Source organism: Psittacula echo, assembly GCF_963264785.1.
Source record: "Psittacula echo genome assembly, chromosome: 5".
NCBI lineage: Eukaryota > Metazoa > Chordata > Aves > Psittaciformes > Psittacidae > Psittacula > Psittacula echo.
In genome coordinates, this window is record NC_137739.1 from 43,657,777 (window position 1) to 43,685,119 (window position 27,343).

Sequence of the window (27,343 nt, forward strand, 5' to 3'; positions counted from 1 at the left end):
CCTGTTTATCTACTTATCTTCTGGTGTCATTATTCTTTGTACTGTGGTCAGTTCCACTAGCATAGAGTTTATCTGCTTTTGCCCTTCTGTTGGCATCCTTGTCTTACCCTATTTGTGCTGATATTCCAAGCCAGTGAACTAATAGAATTTAAATCCCTGTCAAAGTTTTCCTTGCAGGATATCAGGATGGTACTGATGTATTACTTTAGATTATATCGCCTATGAGCAAGTGCTTGAATATATGGAATATATTATTGCAAGGAAAGAGCAGAGTCAAGAATTGGAAAGGATTGGATAGAAGAGATTAATGTACTTGATGAATAATGAGAGGTGCAAACAGACTTGCTCTCAAAGACTTCAACACCTACCCTCACACTGGTCACTCTCACCTATTGCTTGTCCCCTGGACTCTGTAATTTCATACCATAATCTTTGGATTAATTTTAGAAATACCCTTCACTTCTATCATAATACAAACTGATTATGACAGTAACATGCTTAATCTGATATGCATTTCTGTAGAATTTCTCTGTATGTTGATCTTTTTTCTCAATTATGTTTTGTACTTGTGCAAACACATGAATATCCTGGTTTAATGCTTTTGAGCATGATTGATAAAAATACTACATGCTGAAAATTTCAGGAAATCTGAGCTGTCTGGATTAGGTTCTGTTATGGTATAAACTGTATTTGCCTTTTTTAAGCAATGATAACAGGTAAAACCTGCAGGCTAGACAGGAAATAGCTGTCAGAAGGAAGATTCTTTCCAAGAAAAAAAGATAAATAAATTTGACACCCAAACTTGTTGGGCAGGACGTAGCAGGTTCATTTGTTTTGAGAACAAAAATAACAATCACAATGTTCATAGGGCAAATCTCAGAAATTCAAAGCTAGTTAAAATACAAAGCACCAGGCTGCTACTAAGCTCTCAAAATTGGAAAATGACAGAGTAAAAACATATGGATAATACAATGTTGTAGGATTACAGCTATGATAAAAGACAGACTTCTCCTAAATTCAAGAAAGTCTGATTTCAGGTCATCATTCAACCTCTCCTGCAACTTATTCTGTGATATCTTTGTGCCTAAATAATCCAGATGCCAAAGCAAGTTATTTAAAAATGTACCTTTGTTCTGCTGCTTTGTGAACACCCTGACAGAGGTGGAGAAATCAGTAGTTTTATTTCTCTTAAGAGATGTATGTATGGAATTAATTGGATTAGTACTTCTTTCATGGCATGTAAATCAATTCAGACTTTTCAGCATCAGGATTTTTCAGCCATCTAAACTTTTTTCCCAAGTCAGCTATTTTGAAAGTGTCTAAAAAGTATTTATCAAAGGACTTCTTTTCAGCTACTGTATAGTATATTTTAGGATATAACTATTTGTACAAAGCATGTGTATAAAGTCTTTAATCTTGAGATTGTCTTGCAATCTGAAAATTCCCTTCGCAGTGTTGCCATCTCTGGAATGGAACTTGGTATCAAAGAGGATCCTAGTGCCCAAGGACAGACAGGGATAACTGGCACAACAATGTAGCTTCTTTGGCCAAGCAGAAAATTTTAAATGTTAAAGAATATAATGCGAAAGGGAAAAAATGCTCTAAAAAAGATGTATTTGGGTTGTTTATCTATAGAATTCTCAGTACAGTTTATCAGTAAATATTTATGTTTCCTCACCTTGAATTTTGCACAAAGGGCCTGACTCAGCCTTGACTTAGAATTGAATGGCAGTTGGATAAGGCATATTTATGTTTAAGATTATTTAAGCTTTTCTCATCAGAGCTTCTTTCCTTACATGTAATTGGGTAGTTCTTAGAGAATCACCAGGACAGCTGACTGTTTGAAATCATGGTAGGGGAACTTTGACTTTCCTGCCTTTTAAGTGCCAGTCCTTTCTTATTTTAATGTAGTTTGACACTGGTTTGGTTTTGAAATGAAGTAAATTGTATCAAGAATTAAAATTTCTTTTCAAACTAAAAAAAAAAAAAAAAAAATCCAAACATTTGATAACATTTCCAAAAATGTCGTAAAATAACTCATCCTATTAAATATTTGATGTAAAGAATCTTGTGCCATTATAGATGCAAATACATTAAATTCCAAAGTATATTGTTTTTACACTGAATATAATTTTTAAAGTCCATTCAACACTTGTTCTAATGGAAAAGAAAAAAAAAAGAGGAATTAAGCTCATTATAACTGGGTTATTGCAGCAGAATGAGTTTACATATAAAGTTTTGTGTTAATTGCCATCCTCAGAAATATTTTTTGTGGGTTTGATAGGTAAATTTGAATGAAAATGGTAGTCCATTAAAACTTCAACTAAGACTCAATTATATTTAACTCCTCTACTAATAGGTCAACTGAAATTACCTCCATATTTTAGGATATCAGTTAAATGATCATTATCATGTCTTTCTATTCTTCTGTCTGCCTTTTGCATGGACATGATAATGATTATTTAACAGAAATACTATTATTATTGTTGAGTAAAAGCCATTTCCAAGAGATAGGAGGTACCTCATTAACAATAAGGTAATAAAGGACCAAAGGGACAATGAGCAGAAAGTCGACAGTCATGGCTTAGCTGCTGCACTCACATTCGCTGGTCCTATTATGTACTACTCATATTCTTTTATTCCCTTTAAATACGTATAGAGATGAACATTTAAAAATGTTGACATCCGCTGGGGGGTAGAGGGGAAATCTTGGTATTCGCAGCATAGACTTCAAGAGAAAATAAGCAAGCAGTAAAAAAAAAAAAAATTGATCAGGTAGGTGCAGTAATAATTCTTGTTATCTTCCCATCTTAAATTACACTAGTAGGAGATTTTTACTCTTTTGCATACACTCTTGTTTCTCTCATTGTGGTAGTATCTGAGTGCTTTCTAGGAATGAATTAAATGGCCTAACGTGTCACACATGCTTTATTTCTCCCGTCATCCTTTTCCTATAAGAGGAACAGTAGGGGGTTTATTTGTAAATTTAGAGACACTTTTTTTTTAAATATAGTCTTCTATGTGTTTATAGAAAAAAAAGCAAGCTCAGAAAAAATGTATGCCTTGTACTTAAATGCAACTTGATGTTTCTTGCAAAATTGTTGATTAAAAGAATCCTAACAAAATACTTTCTTAAAGTTAGTATCCTGGATTTTATTTGTGGCATGAAGGAGAAATATTGAAGGTCCAAGCTTGCCTCTTCTTTACATTATGTTTCAAATTACAGGCCTTTCAAACTAGCAGCTGGATAAATTTTCCTGCATAAATCTAAATTGTACAGTTAAAAATAATATCTAAATATTTGACAAATATTTCTAATTTTGTAAAGGAAATGATTACATTTTTGTTTGGGAAATTAAGCTTATATTGCGATATATATGTATTATTTACCATCTATCATAACTATTTGTGTGGAATGTATGTAGTCCAACAGGGGTGATTTTTCTGTTGGTGTATTCTTTAAGTAGAAGTTAAATAAGACACACGTGCTTTTTCATAAAAACATATGTGATTTTTAGCAATATAATTTATTTATATTGTACTTGTTCTTTCTTATTTAATTCTACCTACTCAAATTTCATATTTCTCAAGCTAAATCTTAGGATTTCGTACTAAATAACAATCTATAAACAGGAAGATTGTTGGTTAAAAATTCAGTTTTATTGAAATATTTTTTCTCTCCTGTATAAGGCATCAATTTTTTTTATTTTTTTTTTCTTTTCTTAAACTGCTAGGTGTTCTCCAAATTCAGTTTTGATTCAGGTATGATGAAGACTAAAATACTGAGCTTTAGAGACCGAACTAAATCAGGTGCAGTGATGTTAATAGATAAATGTGGAGAAGTTTGCTGTCTATCTTGTTATAGCTGGTCTGTAGTTTTATAAGAAATATTCAAAACAAGGAGTGTTTATTTGGCACATTTCACATCACTAAAATGCAGTTATAGATGCTAAAAAGAAATAGGCAAAAATCCACCTTAATATTTCAACTTGCTTTTAAATGTGAATATCAATACTTAGGTTTAATTTGATTTTAATTTTTATTTGATTTACCCTTAAATATGGGTAGCTGTGTACTCGAGAATCAGTTTGGTCTTGGAATTCTCTTCCCCCATCCTGTCTATACGGCAGAACAAAAAGGGTAAGGTGACTGTCATACTTCCATGCAGCACATTTTTAGAAGGTCAGAATGATTAAACTCGCTCTCAATAATGTAGTTTTTTTGTTCATGCTTTTTATTGACAGTCTTTGTTTCTTAAAGAACCTTCATTGCTTTTTTATTTAAACAGAAATGCAGCAAAGAAACAGATGTGTCCCATATAAAATATGCAATAAATCTTGTCTCACAAATTCTTTTCTCTGAACTTTCTGACAGAAACTGGCAAATATTCACTTTAATTCTAGTATAAAATGTTCACTTTGTGTCATGGCGCCAACCACCATATGCTGGAATAAAGTCAGTAACCAGCAATAAAAAAAGGCAACATACACACCTTTGAAACAGTACAAGCAATCAACAGTGAGAAAGGTGTATATAAATCTATGGAGAATTAATCTCAGCTTTGCCACTATCCTGCTGAGTATTTACAATGAGACTTTGCTCCCGACCACCAGAAGTGGCTTACTTTGCAGGAGGAGTGTATCCTAATGAGGGGAAAATGTAGGGAAAACAAAGCAGCAGCTTTTAACCCTCCACCCCCATCCCTTGGATCACCTAGAAGAGCATATCCCAGTGTGTTCAGACGTGTGGGGCCACTACACATCACGTATTGCTGTACTTTAGCTGATCATGTGAAACCAATCTTGACTGAGCTCAATCAGCAGAAATGACTATAGCTTCATAAATCATTGTTATCATTCCACAGGAGGAGGCAATGCTATGGCTTTTCTCTCCTAAAAGTGTTCAGGCCACAGATTTTACAACCTTTTCTGGAATTAGTTTAATTATATTTGTATAATTCATTATTTACCCACCAGATTAGATGTTGGTTCACCATTAATAAATTGCTTTTATTCATATCTATATATATATATGTCTCCTTCTTAGATTTTTGACAAGACCTCCTGCTTTCTATTGGTTTTAATAATCATTCAACTATTAAAAAGTTGGTGGGTTTTTGTTATAAAAATATGCTGATTCTTAAAGTTTTTACTTCTGCTTACAACAGGAGATTGTAGCTACAGATACTCTGATAGCTTTCCTAAACACAGAACAGATTGGATTTAATCTTGTTCTGTTTGAAAGGATTAGAACTAATTTTTCAGCTCCATACACTGTTTAGATACATTTAATCATCTCAAAGATTAATCTTGGAATTAGCCCATAACATTTTAACAGTTTATTAAAAAGAAATTAGAATTAGAATGTATTTCTATAGCAGTTAAGTATTAATAAGCTTTAAAAAATATTTATTCTCTGGAACCACACATGTGGAAAAATAAGAGATTAATGGCTTGATTGCATTTTAAGAGAATGCAGTTTCAAATAATTTAGTTGGAATAAATTATAAAATGTAATGCTAGTTCTTGCTTTGTAATTAATAACTCCAGATCATGGGAAAATAAGACTAATTCTGAATTTTAATGGAACAATTACCTTTTTATGTAGTAGCTAACTGGAAAAAATAGCTTAAACTTAAAAGTCCAATCTCACAGAATACAGTAGAAGCATCAGACCAAGAAACATAATTTTAAGAAATATGGGACTTTATGAAAATAAATATAAAAATTCTTTTCTTTATAGCTAGCTCTAATGTTCTGGTAAAATGACCTTCAACACTTTTTCTGGCACATTTATAGACAGCATTATCACTTTTAAAAGAAAACATAATTTCCTAGGTTTTTTATTACCTATGATAATAAACACTTTCTCTAATGTGTTGCTTGAATGTGTTCTGCTGGTGTTCTGTGCCTCTGTGTGTGCATAAATGTCTACAATTTGTTATGCTTTGATAACATTAAAAATATTGAATCTTTTATAATGTTAAAGAATTTCTGTGTGGTCTGTGTTAATTAGACCTTGCCCAGTACCTAAGATACAGGTTGATAACTAATATTCCTGATTACTTGCAGGCAAACTTATTTGTTTGTTAAGCAGCTTCCCAAGACTGCACAGGGACTCTTTGTATGAATGAAACATTTGTACATGTTCATCACTGGATGTAGGTTTCCTAGTTTTAAAAAAAAAATTATACCACTGCAAAGGAAAATAAACTTGTAAGAACTGTTTCAGGGGAAGCATGATTAAGACCTCATGGCAGCAAGTGTTCTGAAGATTGTTTTGAAAGGATTTAAGATGTCTATACCAGTATTTAAACCATCTAAAAAAAATTGCATAGCAAAATCCCATGTTAAGACTGTGATATTTTCTAATTTAGAGAAGAGGTAAAGGAAACAAGGCTTATGTGATCATACTGCCTGTTGATTATTCCCCTGCCAATATTTTTTAATGCATTGGCCAATTTTGACCAAATGTGACAGAGTTAAGAGATTCTAAGATACTAAGCTCCTAAAAACTCAATAAAAATATGTGGCTAAATAGACAAGAGTGACCCTATTAGCCTTCCAAGGAGAAAAAGGCTGTATCATGAACTCAACCCTTAATTAAACATTAATGAATCCATCTGGGAACTAGCTCTAAAGTACCGATTTGGCACTGTAGGCCAAGTTTCATCGATTCCATTGCTCCCAGACCTTGCTTAACTGATACCATGGAAAAAAGATCTCTTGATAGGCGTGGGATTGTTTGCTTTGGGGATTTTTTGTATTCCAATATACTGGACATGCAGTGAAATATTTACTTATTTTTTATAAGACAAAAATGCTCCTATGTGAGAATGGTGGACTCTAGCCATGTGAAATAATTTGCAGTCATATTAAGTATGCATTTTTAAAATTCAAAAATAATACAATAAAAAGCAAAATGAATAATGTTTTACACTGTATGTATTCTCCTTTTTTTGCTATGTTTATATATGAAGTCAGTTCTTAAGTAATAAGAACGATTTTTATAGAGCTAACTTTAATATTATATCTCAAAGCATAGAGTTATGTTAGAAGTAACTCAATATTATAATGTAGAAATAACAGAACATTCAGGTTTTATGTATAGCTCTAGATAGGTCTTTTTCTTGAGTATATTTCTGCCTAGATACACACCTCCTCTAGAATTTCTGAAACTTTGTAATTTGCTAAAAACTTTTAAGGTTATTGATAAAGCCTATTCAATAATCAGAGTGAAAAGTATAAACGTCTCAAATTGCAAAATTAATTTTTACTGTGTGTACCTAATTTATGAGAACTTCTATACCCTCTGTTGCTATATGCTTTGTTGTAAGATGTGTTTTTAAGAAGTAGAACAGTTCTAAATTTGTATTCAGTCCGTATGAAATGTAAAACTTCATCCCAGTAGCATATGAGAGTAGATTAGAAATTAAATTTCTGTGTCTTTAACAATTCTAAAACACCAATTTCCATACTCAGTACCAAATTTATTCTTGTTAGTCAAGCCATTTTCAAAATACATTGTATTCCAATTGAATTATTTGTTTTCTGATTTCACATCTTCTTGCATTGATATGTGTATTATTGTGAATACTTATGCTATTTTGATTTCTATTCCTTTGAAATTGACATTTCAAGAAAGTAGATTCAGATAGTGTTGGGTAATAAATTTTCATGTGCTATGGTACACGAAGTGTTAATTTATAGCATTTACAATGTATTCTATTCATGGCCTTTTTCTGCAGGGCTCTATCTTTTTCTAGATAGTGTGATAACACTAATAATAAAAAGATTAAATTGATGTTGATGATACTTATGAACAATTTCTATGAATTGTTAGCCACATGAAGTTTGCTTTGCTATCATCAGTGAAACAATAAAATGTCACACTGCATTGAAAACTGCAGATCATTTAACATGATAAATCAAGTGTCTGGACACTTTGATAGTAAAAAACCCTCTAGACTTGACTTTCATGCATAAAAACTGTCCAAATGATCCAATTGATCTAAATCTTAGTATTCATCTACAGTGAGTTTCCTATATAGCTATGTGCCGTTGTACTGGGTCCAGCTGGGATGGAGTTAATATTCTTCATAGCAGCCAGTATGGGAGTTGTTTTGGATCTGTGGCTAAGCCAGCACATTGATAACACAGGAGTGTTTGAGCTATTGCTGAGCAGCACTTGCACTTTGTCAAGGCTTTTTCTTTTTCTCATTCTGTCCCCTCAGCAAGTAGACATGGGGTGGTCAAGAGCTGGAAAGGGACACAGCCTGGATAGTTGACTCAAACAGACCAAAAGAATATGTCATGTCTGTCATGTCATGCTCAGCAATGAAGGAGGGGAAAGGATTTTGGGACAGGTAGGCATTCCTCAAAAAATGACTGGGCATCAGTCTATTTGTGGGAGGTAGTGAGTGATTGTCTTGCATCGCTTGTTTTTAATTCCCCTTTTCTTCACCTACTGAACTGTCTTTATCGTGACCTGTAGGTTTTTCTCACTTTTGCTCTTCCGGTTCTCTCCCCATCCCACTGGGGAAAAGGGGACAAAGGAGCAAGTGCTGTGTACCACATAGCTATTGGCTGCCATTACTCTAAAATAACAATCATTAGGAAAGCACACTTTCATTAAATTGCTCATGATGGTACTTTGTAGCTCAAAAAACTGCCAGGTGCTAGTATGCGCACCACCATGGAAATTTTGGTTTCTATGTTATTACTTGTAGTCCAGATAGGTTTTTTTAAAGGATTTCTTAAAAATTAAGTCTATTCAGAAAGTTTCAGTGTTAACAGATCTATTGAAAGCAAAACCAAAAAAGCTAAATTCATCCCGCTGCTGACCCTGCTGTTATTTGTACTACTCTATGGCATGGTAGCTTAAGCATGTCCAGAATCTTATACAAAACCAGAGAACATCTATATTGCTTTTTACTCACCTAGAAGGCCTTTGAGTTTTTTTCTTCCATTCTGTATAGTCTTTGATTAAATAGGGTTATTAAAAAGTTTCACTTGTATCACAATTGCACTTGAGGGTGGAGATATATATATACACATAGATATATATATAGCATACTCTCAACCATAAAGTCTTCTGAGTTCAGCTTCTGATACCCAAGTATATCAGCAATGGATAATTTCTAAGAGTTTGCATCTCCGTTGTCAAATACTGGTATGTCTTTGTGCTTTAAAAAGACCACGAAAATAAAGTCTTTTGAAAATAAGAAAATAAGCTTGTTCTCTTTACATGGTAATGTCATAGAATATGGCACTTTTGAAAAAGGTAGTGCAACTGAACCTCTCCGGAGGATATGCTTTTCTTCTTCAACCCTTGATTAAAGGGCTAGTATGTTTCTAGGATGGGTTTCATCTTATGACTACCTTTCAGCATGGCTTCTTAAGAGGGTTTAGTCTTGACTAATAAGGAGGGTAAATTCCTGTGAGCCTAGAAAATGTCATAATAATCTTTTGTCATTATTTAAACAGCCTCTGTCCAGGCTCTATAAAGTTCTCAGAGGAATGTCATTAGGGGTTTTGATTTGGTTTTACATGGTTTGGTTTGGCTTTTTGGTTGGCTGTTTTGTTTTCAGGTTGTGGTTTTTTTTTTTTTCTTGTCTTTTGCTTTGAGTTAGATTTAATCTGAGGTGAACATGTCCACCTCATGTGCTTCAAAGCTGTCTGAAGGTTTAAGCATTATTTTTGTCCTTTTATCCCTATTAAGTAGTGGAGTGTGTTTGTTATGGACCTTCCTGTTTAGTTTCCTCCTAATGGAAATCAGTTTGCAAGCACCAGACCTTAGATTCCAACCAAATCAGTGCTCAATAAATGGGGACAGTGAGGAAACTTGCTTCAAAAGCATCCTAATTAAAAAGCTAATGCCAGTAGTCACTGTATTTCAGTGTTGACTGCAGTCATGCTTTTCTCCAATATGCAGAATAGAGTGATACCAGGAGTCCATTTCAAAACAAACAATATGTGCTAGATATAGTTAGGCTATAGAACACTTTCCACAACAATTTGTGGAAGTTAAAAAGCTTATAATAGCTTAAGCAGAGAATGAGCAAGTTTTTGGGAGAGAATCCATTGAGAATTACTTTGAAATGACGTCTACTGCAGGAAGCATTTTGTATAAACTGCAGAGGCAGAGAAACACTCAGGGGAAGAAGGATCATGTGTTTGTCCTAATCCTCAACTCTAACTTAGTATCTGCTTCAGTATTTGCCAGACAGGATAATTAGCCTAGATGAACCCCTATGCCAATCTATTATGTCTGTTATTTCATTCTTAACTTAAGGAAACTGAGGAAACTGAAATCAAACATGTGGTCTCAGATGAAAAAATTATTTGATCCCACTTCAGCAAAAAGGAAATTCTAAGCAAGTAAATATGGTGTTACCAGAGAAATAAAAAGACAGAAGTTCTTTAATTTACATAGTTCATTTTAATTGCCTGCAGTAATTCCATGAATTAAGATGAGAAGTGATATTTTGACAATGGGGTCTTGAGGACTGTTGAGGAAAACCGCAGTTTCATGGAAAATATTACTGAGAGCATTGATAGTGTTAGTCACTGCAGGTTGTGGAGAGGAGGAAAAGAGCAGGATTCTGAGTGGAAGGTTACTTAGAAATTGTATGGAAGATGAGAGAATTCCTCTGGTTTCTTGTCTTGAACATTACATAGTATTTGTAACTCCTATTTACTTAGAATTTGTTGCATAGAGTTGTTAAATTTGTTTTCTTAGCAAGTCTCAACATCTAAATTTCAAATAAATGCTTTTAAGCAGTTCCTTGGTAGACTTTTACAGTTAAAAATATGGAAAATACTGTTATTTTCTTCCTTCCTTTTTTCCCTTATAGTGGTACACAAACACTCACACTGTTATATAATGTAAACTTTGTGTATTCCTTCCTAGAAGTCACACCTTTTTTCTACTTTCTATAACAAATTAAAAATCTCTTTCCTGTATCTTACCTTATTTTTTTCTTATAAGAATAAAAGCTATTAAGTCAGGTCTTACCTTATAACTATAAATGTATAAGCATACATTAAGTCCTTGTTAGTTATTGTGTTCTTGTTCATGTCCAGGGGCCGGAGGATATTCAATTTCTGTTGTAGCTGTGAATGTTGGGAAATTTGCCTTACCTAATAATTTTTCATTTCCTTAACCAGAAAGAAATTATTAATGTAATCATAAAGTTTTATACACAGTTCAGCTTTTAACCATCCTTGGTTTTCTATATGTAGTTAATTTGTGTCATGATGAACCATCAGAATTCCAACCTATATTTTTTACTTTTAATGATATAAAATGAAAGGGCTGTGGAAATAATAAATTAAGTACAGTAGGTTAACATTAGCTGAATTTCTCAGGAGCCTAAGATGAAAGCAGTAAATCAGAGCTGCCTTACCTATTTCGGTTGTAGCTGTCTTGCCACCAAGATTTGAGGTGGAGAATTTAATGGTGTAGAATTAATCATTTTCCTTGCAAAGGACACTCAGTGTTGTTTCTAGCTTTTGTCATGCTGAAATAACCTGAATAAGTATCTCCAGCACTCTTGCTCAATATAGGTAAACATATGAGTTGAAATTAATTTGTTTTGATAACAACAAATATTCTGAAGAAATCCAGTTTTTAAATTATTTTAACTGTCTGTTTGTACAAACCTATGTGTTGGTAGCCTTGTAACAAAATGGAATTTTTCTGGATAAATTTTGCAGTGGCCTTGTCTGTGAACTCAAGTTTGCAACTGTATTTCAACCAGCCAAAGCACTCTTATAGATGGGGCAGCAAAAAGATACAGTTCTTTATCTTTGTATAAAGAAGTGTCTGAATTCTGTTTATATTAACATTTGCACTCACAGAATTATTCTGATGTGGGATAGGAATAACTTCTGTGTTAGTATTTTTTTACTTATGTGGTATTCTGCCACAGCTGAAGTTGCTCCACTGTATTAAGTAAAACTGATCAACAGTTTAATAAAAAATAATGCTTTTGCTTAAGTACTCAGCTCAGGAAACATTTTCAAAAATAGAAATGCCCATTCTTTGAAAATCAAATCCTTTTAAGTACTTTGTGTGAGGATTCTGTAACAGAGGGGCTCAGATTGACTAATCATATTTCAAACTCTTGGCTGCTTTTTGAAAAAATCATGTACATACCATACACTTAAAACTTAGTACATGTGTTTTCACTTTCCAGCTTCCTGAACAAAATGTGATAGCTATATGGAACAGTTGGTGTTAACTGTGTTTGGTACCTGTTCAATTCCAATTGAACTTCCAATTATTTGTGCTGCAAAACCAGGTTTAAATTTGTAAGTTCTGGTCTGCAACAATAAATAAACATATACAACTTAATGTTCTTTTTTAAAAAATCTGAAAGCCAAGTTTAATTATTTGCTTTTTATTCGGATTAATGTCTACGACTTTATTTTATATTACAGATCTTAAATGACTTTTCAAATCCAATACGCTTTATTGGTGTGCATTTCGTTTAGGTACAAGAAATAAATAAAAGTTGAAAATTAGCAAACCTTTATCACATTTATTATACTTAGTATACAACCTATCCAGTTTTAAACGTAAGAGATGTTTGATCTGTGGAATCTCTAAAGCAGTAAGGTGGTAATTTATATCTTTTAAATGTTTTTTGTTGGCAGCTAAAGAAGAACATAAAAAAGAAGAGAGTAGTTTGGAAAATGCACAAAAATGGTAAGGTTTTTGCTAGTGCTTTCTAACAGTTTATTTTGGTCGAAGACATTATTGATCTTAGGGATTGCATTAAATATGAAAAAAAATCTGTACTTCCAAGAAGTAATATGCTTTCTGAAAAATTCTCGTATAGTCTTCCAGGAAAAAGTTCAGTTGATTTTTTGCCAAACAGCGTACTAAGTTTGAGGTTTTAAATACTGTCAACATTAAACTGAATCACAGTTTTAACAGAATATAGTAATATCTAATTAACTACTTAATGTAGTAAAAATGTATTCCATTGTCACTGAACATTTTCAGCACTTTAGTCTACTGAATGCAGTATATTGAGGAATTGGTGAAATCTTCGTGTTTTATTGCCTGAATATCTGTGCCTTATTTAGGCGAAAGAGGTGAAAAATGGGGAGAATTGAGATAAATTGATTTCTAGATAGATAGTAAAATATTTAATAACTTAGTATTTATAATAATTTTGTTTACCAAATTAGTTTTGTGAGAGTGAAGGATCTGCCTTACACATTGTTGTGTTAGCTATGGAGCTACTATAAATCAACCAGGGTAAATTAATTGTTAACTTCTTATCAATATTTTGTCTTTGCGGTTGCTAAGGGGAAATCTATGGTAATCTGGGTTTTAATGTTACTTTTCTAAGCCCAGAGTCACTCCATCGGATTGAGACACCTAGGTTAGTCTTCCTAGACAATCAGGAAAGGAGAGATAGGCACTTCCCAAATGCAGTTCAAGTCTTTGGTGAAATATTGCTCTTTGCTTGCAGAAGGTGCCTAAATTGGCTGGAGTCTTCACTGACATGAGCTAGGGCTTTACCTCTTCATTTCATTTGTCGAGGGTGGCGCCCGGCTTGTTTCCTTTCTACCTAGCTCAAAACCTACCATTTGTGACAGAGGCTGTTTCATATCCTAGGTGCTTTGTAGCCTTTCTGGAGCAGAGTAGACTCTCCAAGGTATGGAGATGCACTTAATTTACAGTTGAATTAAGGAATTAATTGTCTGAAATGGAGTTTGGGTTTTTCAATTGCTAAGTAAATGTTCAGGTTTTCAAATTACTGCTAAAAATATTTGTGAGTTTTGAAAGTCAGAAAGCAGCCCAGGAAGCCAGATTAAGCAGGTTGAAAGCAAAACAGACCCACTGGGGGAAGGGCTGAAGATGAAACATGAAGAGGGAATGAGAAGTTAGATGTCAGGATGAAGGCAGAGTGAGAGTATATAGGAATTCAGAATCCTGGAGCATGCAAGGACAACTGTATCAGCTACAGCTGGGATGGAGAAGGGTTCTTTTAGGAAGAAGAGAGCATGATGTTACCAGGGACGCTGTTACATGAAGCAAATCTGAGCAGAGATTTCTAGATAAAAAAGATATTTCTATATTACTGTTCCTGGCTCAGCTATCTTAGTAGAGGGATATGAACAGATGAAAAATATTTGGCCCATGTGAATGTAGTAGAAATTACATTGCCTAGTGGATATGAACTGTTCTAACTATGTGATTGTATAAATTATTTTAATATTTTTAGGGTGGTATCCATCTTTTAAGTAGAAAAAAAACAACCCAGAGTATATTGCCTAGTGTGATAAAACCCAAGCTTCTTTACTTTGTGGAGTACTTTATTATTTTGGGGTATTCTTTATTTTTTGGTGGCTACTTATATTCTTCAAGCCTAGCTAAAAGCTTGAATCTCAACCTAAGGCAAAAAAACTTGACTATAACTATGGCAATTCTGTATGAAAATGTGTACTATGCAAATGCAAGTAGAAGTTAAGAAAGAAATACTTGTTGCAGCTTCATCTGTTGCTTAAGTAATGTCTGTTGAATAGCTGGGGACTCCTTACAAGTCTTTAAAATACCTCTTATTTATTTTATTTTCAAGAATTACACTGCCTGTGGTCTAGATTTAGAACCTATTGGCAACTGTAAAGAAGAATATAACTTTATTTTGCGTAAATAAAATAAATATTTTTTTAAGTTATTTTGAAGAGATTGTTCCCTTTCTTTTTAAATTATAGCATTATTTTTAATAACCATCAATAAATCTTTCAGGATTGTTACATCTGCTTTGCAGAGAAGAGTGATTCAACCTTTGCAAAAGTTAATGTACTTTTGGCTTGTTTCAATAAGTAACTAGTCATGTGAATCATTCAGTTCTATTTATACTAAGCCATATCATTAAGCTTAAAAAATGCACAATCACTAAAAATGCTATTAGAAGTATAATAAAAGACTACTTTGAAAATATCCAGCTTCATAGCAATTCAGTAACCATGTTATAAAATAAAAAAGCATTAAAATATTGGCAATGTATTTTCATAAAATTGTCTGCTTATTGACACAAGGAAGGATATGGTTTATTTTCAGTAAAAATTTTGCAAACTGACTACTGCACTGTCTGTGGGGTTTTTTGTTGCTAGTCCCAGTTCTGCCTAAGTATTTGAAGGTTATTTTTAACCAAGCCTGGAGATTTTTTCCTGACTTGGCATGTGACTTTTCCATAGTCCTTCCGTAAAGATAAATGGAAGAATAAGATCTTCATAGACTGTTGCAAATTGAAATTAAAGAAATAGATACAATATAGCATTTCTTGAAATGCAAAAAGTTATTTTTTTCTCATTAAAATTGAATGCCCATGATTTGCCTGTGTGACATATCTCTATGATGGCTCATGCATCGTCAAGTTACCCTCCTGGGAATGAGGTAGGTTTTGGAAGGTTAGTTATACTCATCATGAATTGCTGCTAAGATTTCCAAGGCTAAGGGGAAGTTATGATGATTACCAGGCTTGACTACTGAATCAGGAGCCAGCTCTCAGAGAAACTGTTTCCCCAGTGGGCTTATGTGTTGACAGCTGGGTTTTTTTTTTCCCTCCCTTGTAGCTTTGAAGAAATAGTGGGATACTTTGGGATAAAGCCAAAGCCTGGTGAGAAGGAGATCACGCCAAACTACGTTTTCATGGTGTGGTATGAATTCTGCAGTGACTTCAAGACCATTTGGAAGCGAGAGAGCAAAAGCATTTCTAAGGAACGGTAAGGTTCTAATAAAGTCATTAATACCATTTTAGATGTCTGGGAAACTGTTCCTTCTCAAACCCAACAAATTATACTCCTGTATTTCACAGGCGTCATTGTTTTCTTTCAGATCTAATGGACATCAAGGAAAGATTATTCCCTAAGGGTATGTAGGAAAATTCACCAAAGGCATGCTGTCCCCACAAAAAGATAAACACATATAATCTGATAAATTACACTTTTGTAACCCCTTCCAATTACTAGCTAGTAAAATGAAAGGAGAGCTGTGCTAATTTGTAACAGATTGCTTCTCTGTGCATTTTCATGTTGAACTAGCCTAAATGAGGCGATATTGCTGTCGCAGACAGTACAGACAAATAAAAGTGAATGCTTTTCCAGTTAATATACTGCACTTGCATCAAAGGGAAGCCCCAGAGATTCAGGCCACACTTAGCACAGTGTTGAAGCCCCACACTGAATTTACAGCACTACTTCTGACTTTTGGTGTCCTGCTGAGGACATCAAACTACTTGCCGCTAAATCTCACCACAGTCTCCTGATTTTATTAGTTAGAGTGAAAAAGACCAAAAAAAAAGAAAAAAGAGTCAAAACCCTTAAGTTATTTTCGTTATTTTCTTAAAAATGCTTAAAATCTTTTACAAAGAAAAAAACAGTTCCACTGTAAGTGCACCATGCTTACCGTAGCTCAATTAATTTGAAAAGACCCAAAGAGTGGTAGCATGGTCATGCTTTGGAAGAGAATGGATTAATCACTTTCAACACGAAATACAAATCCAGGTGCTTATTCCAAATAGATTTAGAAAACAATGTGTTGAATAGTATCTGCTAAAGTAGTAAACTCATTTACACTTACATTTTCCATATTTCTCCAAATCAGTGGGGCTTTTAGGTTCATATAGAAGTAGATTTTTAAAGGACAAGATGTAGAAATTATAAATTTCCAATTATCTACATTGTTTTACTGATGTTACAGGTTTTAAACACTTGAAAATCGTAGCTTTTTGTATGGTCTATGTAATGATTAGATTGATTTTAGAAGCTGGCAACTGCAAAACTTACAAAGAATCTTTTATTTCCTTGTGTCTAGATCAATATGCAACTTTGTTTTACACATTAAAAACTGTATAAACACTCTCAAGTAGCTATAATCATGATAAGGATCATCTCAGGGATATATTTTCTGCTGAATCATAACTTGGTTTTGTACCAAAAGCAGTTAGGAAGAATAGAATTTAAGTAAGCAAAGAAAGAAAAAAATATTTCCAGACCATACATCCATTCCTTTTTATGTAATTAGGACCTTACTGATGGGATACAATGATCCCTTCAAAGAAATTAATATAAAATGCCTTGCAAATGTTTTAACACTACATAACTTTATAACTTTCTTAATACAATATGCAAGAAATTTTTGTTTGTTAAGTAAACTGCTATATTCTTTGCCTTCCTACATGGAATTTCTCATGGTTTAATCCTTATATAAATAAAATCTACAAATAAAAATGCAGCGCTAATAATTTATCAGCTGCTTTGATGAATACCTTTATTCCTATTCATAAGTTTAAAGCAATACTAGTAGAATGAAGAGCAGCAGTTGCTGTATATGTTTTCAGAGTTCACTTAAAATTATTTTTACAAAGTTTTATTAATCTCACAAGGACAATTCATCCTCCCTTACATTCAGAATTTGTGTGATTCATCAAGGCAATGAGCTGCTGAAATAAGGAGCCTTGCATAAGAAGTAAATTAGAATGTCAGAAGAGCTGGTTTCATCATTCTAAATTGTCCTGTACCATGAAAAGAAGAACATCATGAAATCAGTAGATTAGAATGATGGAAAAGCTATTTTCATCACCTGAAAATGGTCTGTAAAGCCATGACCATTTCAAGGTTCTGTTTTACAAAGTATGAGACTAGGAGGTGGTGAGCTGCTGTCCATAAAAGCAAACTAAGACTCATTGTGCACATTGGTAACTAAAAACCTTGGTATGACAGGAATGGACAGGTGTCTTCCTTAACTGCTAATTAATTGGATGCACTGTTTGTTTTGCGTTTTTAAAGATTGCAATTGAATAAAAAATATCTGTTTATCATGAGCCAATTATTTTGTTTTCAAGGAATAAAGAGGAAGAATTGGCAGTGTAAGTCAATATTTTCAAACTTGAGTTCTGAAACTGAGGCACTGATATCCTTATGTGAACATTTTTACAATTGGACTGCACTGCAAATTTCAGAAGGAGATGCATCAATTCAGCGTAAAATATGTCAGAATTAGTCACACAGTTACCTAAAAATGTATTTAATTGTTTACATTCATATAGGAATGTTAGTATTAGATTATAATTTGTCTCTCAATAAATATGGCTCTGAAAAGTCAAAATTAAATTATAATATCCAGAATTGTCATTAGGCAAAGGTATAATTAAAAATTTATTAGCTTAAAACTAATAGTGATAGAAATAGGTCAAAATAAGAATCCAAACTAAAAAAATGATACTAAAAAGTAACTACTTTTGTGTTGTGTAACAGACAAGTTTAAAATCTCTGAATTTCAGAAAAAAAGAATACTGCCTTGAAATAAATGACAGCCTCAGGTGCAAGAGTCTGTTTTGTCTAAAAACTACTTGGCTTCCAAATGTAACACAACTGTAGAAATCTAATTAGACTTCTATGAGACATTTTCTTAAAGGAAAGGAAACACTTTAACTGAGCTGCCCTGTATTTAACCTACCGTAAAAATAAATCAGCTGCCTGCAAAATATAATTGAGTCATTCTGTCTTTCCTGGACAAAATTTGCACACCAATTAGGAATGCAAGGCAGCTACAGATAGATAACAAACCTAGATATGATATGATACATAGTATGATATATATAAATCAGTATAAACATATAATGAAGAAAATTTTCAATACCATATTCCTGAAGGGTTTTCTTGATGTCATTTTCTTGATTTCTGTCATTCGTCCACGACAGTTTTCTTTCAGGTTTAGTATTCCCTTCAATATTAGAATGCAACTACAATACAATAAAATTTGCTTTGATGATCACCTCTTCATCTCTGACAAGCAGCTTAATGGAAACACACTGTAATACTCACCAAATGTTGGAGACGTGGTTTTGGTTTGCTTTGCATTAAACCCCAGTTTTGTTGTTGACAGCTTTATAATTCAGTATGTCTGTGCATCCAGGTACATAACTGCTTTTATACTTCCTTCTGTTTATAAAACATTGAGATGATAACTGAATTGAAGGCTAAAACAAAGGTGGGTTGGTTTTTTTTGGCAACAAGGGACTTATGTCATGGTAGATTGCATGGGTTGTCTATGAATTGAGAATAAAAACAAATATGTATTTATAAAACTACATATACGCCTCTCTAAGTCCATTAAAGGATTCAAGGTCTATTAAAGTATGTTTTAGGAAGATATCCTAGACAACTCTGAATATAGGGAAAAAGTATAAATGAAGAAAAAATACTATAGTTTGCAGTGAGGAATTTTATCACAAACCGTGGTTGTATGTTTTGCGAAAGAAATGTGACAGATGTTATCATTATCTGTTTATTGGTGTTAGCCTTGAAATATGGAATAATTGGATATAAAAAGGGATTATTGCTGTTAATTTGACCCACTGCTTACACTGCAAAGGTAAGGTTACTACAATAGTTACCTTATTAGATTAAGCCACCTCTTTCAGATTGAACATATATACAGATTTTATGAGTCAGAATTTAGAAGAGAAAAAGAGAATAGAAGTTTCTCTAATAGCTGAAGAAGACATGATCATTATTTAATGAACAGAATTACATACTTCATCTTAAAAATAGGAGAAAAGTCCGATTTTTTAATGGTACTTTTTATAAAAGGTTCTTTTTTAAAAATGCTTTCTGTGGTCTGGAATTTAATCTCTAGCACAAAACATATTGATAGTTTCACCTTAACCTAGTGAAAAAAAGACATGGTGATTTTTTTTGCCACAAAGGCAAGAACAATTTTGACAAATAGGAGCTCTAATTGTAGCACTGTAGGTAGCTAATGGTAAAGATGAAAATGTAATAAGAAAAGAAAAAGCACTGAGCTGTGCTCAACTAGTTTTTGTTTATTTTAGTAAATTAAAGGTGGCTATAGCTTTCTACCCAACTCTTCCGTTTATTAAATACAGAATGAATTGTGCTCATTGCACTCCATTTCTGCACAGGAAAAGAATAAGTCTGGAGGGCCCTTGTTTACACCACGTCATCATAAGAGACAACATGTAAATTGCAGAATCTCTTAGCAGTACTGACCAATACAATATTTAATATTTTTAACCATTGATTAAGCTAATTATGATAATATCTTGTGCCTAACAAATGACTGAATTTTGACAAAAACACTTGCCACAGAGGAACTAGAGGATTGTATTTTCATTTTCAGTATCACAGTGAGCAAGGAGAAGAAGTAATCTTTGCTTCAAGATACTATATCTATTTTAAAAGACCAGATTTTATTTTATGGTTTGATTCAAATAGTTAATTTCTCTTACATCTATTGTGCGTCATCTATATGTTACCTAAGACAAGGAGAGTCAGTAAAAGTCTTTGATTTGCAGCCAATTTGATCAATGTGTACTATGGTAGAACACTGTCCTGAGTTAGTCAAACACTACAGAATAGGGCATCATCCACGTATAACATCTGCCTGTATTAAAGCCAAAAGATGAATGTAACAGGTATTGTTTATTTCATTTGATGTTAAACTAATCGTCTAATCAAGCAAACTGAAATCACAGCATAAATGCGTTTTAAGAAAATATTTGAAATATGATCATTAAGATCCTCAGGTAACTTTATGGATTTATGCTGGGGGCTCCTTGTGCTCAAAGTTGCAGCATCGGAAAAAGGCAATATATTTGTGAGAAAAATTGATCAATGAGCCCTACAGCATTACCAGGCTGGAGGCTCATGGTTTGTGGTCCGTATAAAAATGGTGACAGTACAAATTCAGATTAGAAAAATCCATGAAGGACTATTACATATGAAGAAGTTTCTAGATGTGAAAGTACTCTGGGAATTATCACTGTATACTTTGGCTGTCCTTATATGCTCCTAAGTATCTGCTAGTGGCCAGCTCAGATGGACTGAATGGATTATTCCAGAGTATCAAGAGGTTAAGAAAGAACTGTGTATTTGGTCCCTGTCTTTGCACAACAGCAGAGACTCAACATACATGAATAGCAACTGGGTTGTTTAGAAGGGATTCTGGTTTTCCTAACTGGGAGCTTTAGAGCATGGATTGTTCCAGCTCACACCTTCTGTCTGAGCTGAATGGGAAGCAGGGATGAAAATGATAATAAGTTTGTCTGGTTAGTCTCTGGCTTGATAATATAGTATCTTTCATGTGAGGACAAAAAGTATTTTCATGAGCTTATAAAGGAAACTTTTAATAAATGCCGGCTTATGTTTAGATTTAGTTTCTGTGTACCTAGATACAAAATAAAAATAATAAATTTGAATTAAAAATATCATTATTTTTCACTACTATCTTCTAATTTATGAGGCCTGATTTGCATCCATTGTATAGGGTAAGACAACACCTGTCACAGGAAAAAGCAGGAAAAAGCCAATTATATTCCCATTGCTTATAGTAAAGATCCATATGCAGTACTGGACTCATGGTTCTCCTATTTCAAATACATTGTTTTGACAATTTCATTCAATTTTGTTTTCCATATTATGTGGTAACATGCAATACTGCTTAATATTACAGTTGACACCACATCTTCTGTATTCATTAAGGGATATAGACCTCTTTTGCTCACTGTTGAAAGAGAGCAACTTTCCTTTTGAGCACATGTTGCAGCTGGTCGGATTTCAAGGCGTTAACTAACCTGCAGTCCTTAATTTTTGGCCTCATGTTATCACGTTGCTAAGTTAGCACCTGCATATCTTTTATCTCTGTGTTGTGATTCAGCTATCATACCATCCTTTCTGGTATCCGTCCTCTGCAGTGATCTCTGTTCAAAAGTGTCCTTGTCAGTATTTTCCTAGCATGTTTTACTACACTCTTGTATCCCTTTTTGCTTTCCTGTTTTAGATATACTTCTGTTGACATTTGTTTCCCTTTCTTCTTCCTTGATTTCACATCTGTTAGATTCAATCCCAATTTCTCTTCACATCTCTAATACGTGGCCAGACTAATGTGTCCATCCATGCTATTTTATACTGATATAGGAAGAAAAAAAAATTTCTAGTTTTCAAACTATTTCATTGTCCTTATTCCAAGGATAGTATTTCCAAAGGCAGTAGCCAGTCCTAGTACCCTGTCGATGTTTAACAAAGAATTATTTTTAATTATAAGGCACCATTATAGCACAGGTGCTTTACTGATGTAACTACTGAGCTAACTACTTTGTTAAAATTGAGCCATCTGAATTTAAATAATCCCAAAGAATTACATTCCTTTGAAATTATGCACTTATGTTTCTGATAATGCCTGCTAATCTTATGTTAGCAAAGTGATGGCTTTTTTCCCTGAGAGAAAAAAGAATCTGCTGTTTTTATAAGTCAAATATCACATAATTCAAATCATTTTAGTAAGCTTGTTTATTTCTGTTTTGTATTCCAAACTATGCATCCTATTTTTAAAAAATGTTCTCCAGAAATTGTGCAAATGTAGAATAAAGTACACACAGCTAGGCCTAAATAAGTGACAGGCAAATTTTTCTTTCAAAGTCTAAAAGTTTACAATCCCTAGAATTCTCTGTTCAGATGAAAATATGGACTCTAAACATGTGGTTGAAAAAAAAATGTGCTCAAAAAAAGGGAAGAGTTTAGAAAATGATCCCTTGGTGTGGTTCTGCTGAACCTGAATACTGTCACTTGAAATACATCATCATCTTTGCATAAACTTTGCAGCTGTGAGGAATAACATGCTGTCCAGAGGGTGTTATCATCCATCACTAAGAAGTAAACTGTGCTGATTAACGAAATTGTAAAAAAGATGGAATGGTGTGTTGCTGCTTAGTTATTTGCCTATAGAAACAGGGAACACTAATTAAGTTTTAGAAAAACTTTGGATATATTTTAAAATGTACAGAATCACAATTTCATATTTGTGTACTTGCAGCTTGAATCAATGTTGTAGCTAAACAGTGTTGAAAGTAAGTTTACCTGAAAGTAGTGTAACTGTTTCCTCCTGTTCTTAAGCACCAGAAAATGAGACACTAATACTACTCAGCTGATAGATAGCTTTGAGAAGAAATTTTAGTTTCCAGTGGTGAGTACTGATAAACACAATAATGAACTTATGATTGTGTTCTATGTTTTTTAAAGAATCTAGTTTGCTGCTAGTGTTACAGCAAGGAAGTACACATCAGCTCTTGCAGCTCTAACCCACTTTCCTTTTTGCTTTTCTTCCAAAATTCCTCAAAAATTGAGTGTGTCAAAAGCGGTTTGAACTGGACATGGTATTTTAAATACTTTTTGCCTGGCCATAGCAATTATTTCTGCCAGTGGAAAAAATTAAATGGGAGAAGAAAGTAGACTTTTCAGTTCAAGAGTGCCAAGAAATGTGTTTTTTCTAGTAAAAGAATGATTTAGTGTGCATTAGAGAAAATTGGTTTGTTGAGTTCTCCTTGTAAAAATTCACTTGCAACTTCTTTACCTCTGCATTCTGCATATAGAATTGTAAAGTAGGTGTTTGTAGCATCAGCATTTTAAAGGCACTGATAGCTGGGCAGATCCTGTCTTAAGAGTGCCAAGAATGTGCTTCCCTTTTTCATCACTGTTTAGCACGTCATTTTCCCTGCCCTTTCCACTGTTTGTAAGAGGAGAGTCCTGTCTCTTTTTGTTAAATTCTGTTTCTCTTTTTCCTCCTGATTAAACTTCTGATTGGGTTCTTGTAAACTCTTCACAGGAACAAGGGTTCTGTATGCAACACTACCAGAGTGAAAGGCAAGAAATAGGAATCAGATCCGTGTTCTTCCTTCCCCTTATCTCAGTAGTGCTTTTGGTAGACTGGACTGTAGCTGCAGACTGATTTAACTACCCCTAGAAAAGAACCCCCTCTAATTTTCCTCTCCTGTTGCTGCATCAATGAGGTTGGTCAGTCAATTCCATGGAAAGCAACAGGGAAAACATTAAGGAAAAACTGATATGATGCTTTCCTTTCAAGGTTTTCAGAGGAATTATAAGGTGTAACCTGGCAAACAGCCTAATAAAATAGTATATTCTATTTATACAACAGATTGAGTAAGCTAGCTTTTGGGGTTTTTTTTTCAGAGGAATATCTTCTTGCCTTGATACTGTAGGTTTTTTTGGTGGGAAAGATACTCCATAAAACCCAGATACTCCATAAAGCCCAGATCCTGCAAGAACAGAGAAATCATTTGCCTGATGACATTTTCAGTGAGCAATACAGGCAGACCCTCCTTTTGCTTTTGCCTTTCTCTGTTTAAAAATGTACTTTGATCTACTTCTGGTACTTCATTAAGTACCTTTGGACAGTAAGAGTAGTTTGTTCAACTAATGTGCCTAAAAATGTTAGTTCTTACAGAGTATATACCAGGCAGAGCCAGAACACCTCCAATTTCTTCAAATCTAACAATTTGTTTTCTGTGTATTTTGTTTCAGAATTAAAGTGGCTCAGCAATCAGTAAGCAAGTTAACTGCAGAGAAGAAAGTTGAAACGAAGAAAATCAATCCTACAGCTAGCCTGGTATGATGTGTTCATCAATATGACATACAAAAAGGGGTTTGTGGTGCTTATTCTTCTCATTCAGAATGATGGCAGGTTTCTGCTGTTTTTGAAGGGTGATATGCTATGCTTACTTTGAATGTAGCAGAGTGATTTTGTTCCCAATTAGAAATCTTTACGCTTATGTCCTGTGGTAGTCCAACATGTAAGTTTAAAACTTTCTTTAGTTGTGCTTATGTATGACTCTGCTATTTTAGATAAAAAAATACGGTAAGAGCTGCTTTTCTTGTTTCTTCCCCCATTCCACTGAAGTCTCTTGTATTTTCTTTCATGCTCTGTAGTGCATTGAGGCTCACTGCATATACTTGTCTAATGGATAAGTGTCTGGTTTTTTTCAAAGCCTTACAAAATCTTGTTTGCTCTATTGAATAGTTGTGGAAGGTATTAAGTCCCCAATTTGTTCCTTGCCATATCCTTTTTTTTTTTTTTCTTGATACACACAAAAAGAGGACTAGTAATTTGCACTGTAGCTGAAACCTTTGTCTGTGTGCAAGGCTCATAGGTTACATCAGTATTTCCCTATCTTTAGGAAGCAAGAGTCTAAGGGAAGGAAATGTACATGAAGGAATCAGTATATTATTTCCATTCCCAGCAGAGCATATCAGTTGCAGGACAGGTGGCAAAGACATGAATGACTACACTTGCCTGGGAGGAGGTCCTCCCATAATCTAGATGATGCTTTATGGAGGCTTTATGTCAGCAGAAGCAGCTCCAGACAAGAGAAGTTATTAGATTCACACGAATTTGAATTGTGACTGGTTTTCCCTAGCTGCACTGGTCTTCAAAGAGCTGTGTACTTTTAAAAGTACAAAGTATTTGACAAGTGTGTACCTAAAGCAAGCTCAGTTTTTCCACACTAAGTAACAAACTGGTTCTGAGCCTTCCTTTAGTGCTCCAGGCATTAATTTTTTTTTAATTAGAACTCAAACCTACTGTGATTTATTTAGTACTTCTCAGCCTTCTAGACCAAATGCTCATGGCAACTTGAGGGGAGGTGGAAAAGTATGAATAAGAATGGTAATAAAACTCTTTCTTTAACAGAAAGAAAGACTACGTCAGAAGGAAGCCAATGTGACAGCTAACTGAAAGAAGAAAGATGAAAATTATAGTGGACTTCATACCTTGCATGATGCTTGACTACAACCATGGCCCAGGGAGCACCTTATGTTAGATACTGAATTCTTCTTTGATGATCTGTACCAAGACAATCAACTAAAGACTTTTGCATTCCTTCAGAGGGGTTTGTACATTCCACAGAGGGAATTCTAAGAAGGTTTTTACATGGGAAGTATGAATTATTTTCTGTAGCACTTCCTTACATTGCTTTAAATGCATCTGGTTGCTAATGGTTATTTGAAGTACTCTGTGCATAATGCATTAATATGGAAGAGCTAAAAAGAACATTTTGGATGCTGAGTTAAGTAATGACTAACAACCTGTAGGTTATTTACAGGGCTTTGTGTAGGTGAGAGAACATATGCCATTCAGCTTACAAAAGACTATTACATCACATGTTTGTTACTTCAGCAGTAATTGAGGTAAACTTGACTGATTCTAAATAATTTCACAGTGTCTAAGTACTGGATGCATCTTTCTAAGACTGATTAAATGTAATTATAGATTTATGCTGTATTTTACTATTAATACTTTTATAGAAGCTTCAGCTTATGCCATACATGGAAATGAAAACAATGTTTTGCACATGAAAAAGAATAGTTAAAATTCTTTAGCTTTATGATTGATGGCATAACTGATTTGTTATTTTTATGGTTTTAACGTAACGTTTCATAAATTTTGAGCTTCAAAAGAAAAATTATAAAAAATCAAAATTTTATTTCAGTATATATTGAAAATATAAATTCCATAAAATTATGGTTTTATTAGTCATTATTTATTGAACTAAAATACAACAATATGTCTCCGTGAAGTTACGCATTTGCCATTAAATCCCTGGCTTTCCATTCTATTGAAAGCTTTCTTTTAAACTTAATATCTCATTCTAAAATATATTATGCAGCCTGCATTTGCCCCACTATATTTGTATGAAGAATGTGTCCAGCATACATATGTATATATAATTTAATAAGTAAAACTTGAGGAAGAAATAAGAGTCTCAGTATCTTCCTGTAACATTATAACTGTTGCTCATAAAGTGTCAGAGCCTGAAAAAAAACCCCTACAGAATATCCACTGTTACTCAAAGCTTCTTACTGCATTTTAAGGGTTTGGATTCTTAGGAAAGATCTTGAAGCAGAAGTTAATTTAAGGTAAAACGGAAAAGTGATTTTTAAATACAAGTAGGTAGCAACCTATAAATAGGAACAACGAACTTGGATAAAACATGTTTTTGCTTGCTGTCCATAAAAGAGAAATCCCCTTCTTTATGTCTGAATTCGGTTTAGAAGAGAAATAAGGTGAAGCAAAAAAGTGTACAAAATTACAAAAGTGTAATAGAGGGAAGGTATTAGTCCTTTGCTTAGAAGCTGGGAAGAATATATAGGAGACAAGCATGGGTTATCCATAGGGTAAATTAGATAGAGAAACTTTGATAAATCCTAAGACAACGTCATCACTAGAAGTGTACAATTTTCAATGAAAACAGCAGTTGTGGAGCCCGCCCATACATGAGTTAACTTGAAGATTTCATATACTGCAGGTTTCTTAAATGAGACTCACTCTTGCATGAACAAAAATAAGGGAATCAAGATTCCCGCGTGTGTTTTGAAATTTCTAGCTGCTGCAGATATACTCAAGATATGTAAGCATAATTTTTATGAAAAAGTCAATAATATACCAGCTACAATAACCTGATTTGAAATTTATCTATTCCCATGGCAGAGAAATTCTGGAGATTTAA

The 27,343-nt window shown here is 33.7% G+C and overlaps 1 protein-coding gene across 1 annotated transcript in view; it reads left to right on the plus strand.

Moving 5' to 3' along the window:
* LOC308221917 (formin-like) overlaps window positions 1–25,572 on the plus strand; it is a gene marked incomplete at both ends in the record, with an annotated part of 130,919 nt that extends 105,347 nt beyond the window's left edge. The window contains 4 exons of the mRNA XM_080619327.1: window positions 12,660–12,711; window positions 15,597–15,746; window positions 24,363–24,447; window positions 25,528–25,572. Of these exons, the coding sequence (XP_080475453.1) occupies window positions 12,660–12,711; window positions 15,597–15,746; window positions 24,363–24,447; window positions 25,528–25,572 (332 nt within the window). The remainder of the gene's footprint in view (window positions 1–12,659; window positions 12,712–15,596; window positions 15,747–24,362; window positions 24,448–25,527) is intronic.
* Window positions 25,573–27,343: the final 1,771 nt, after the last annotated feature.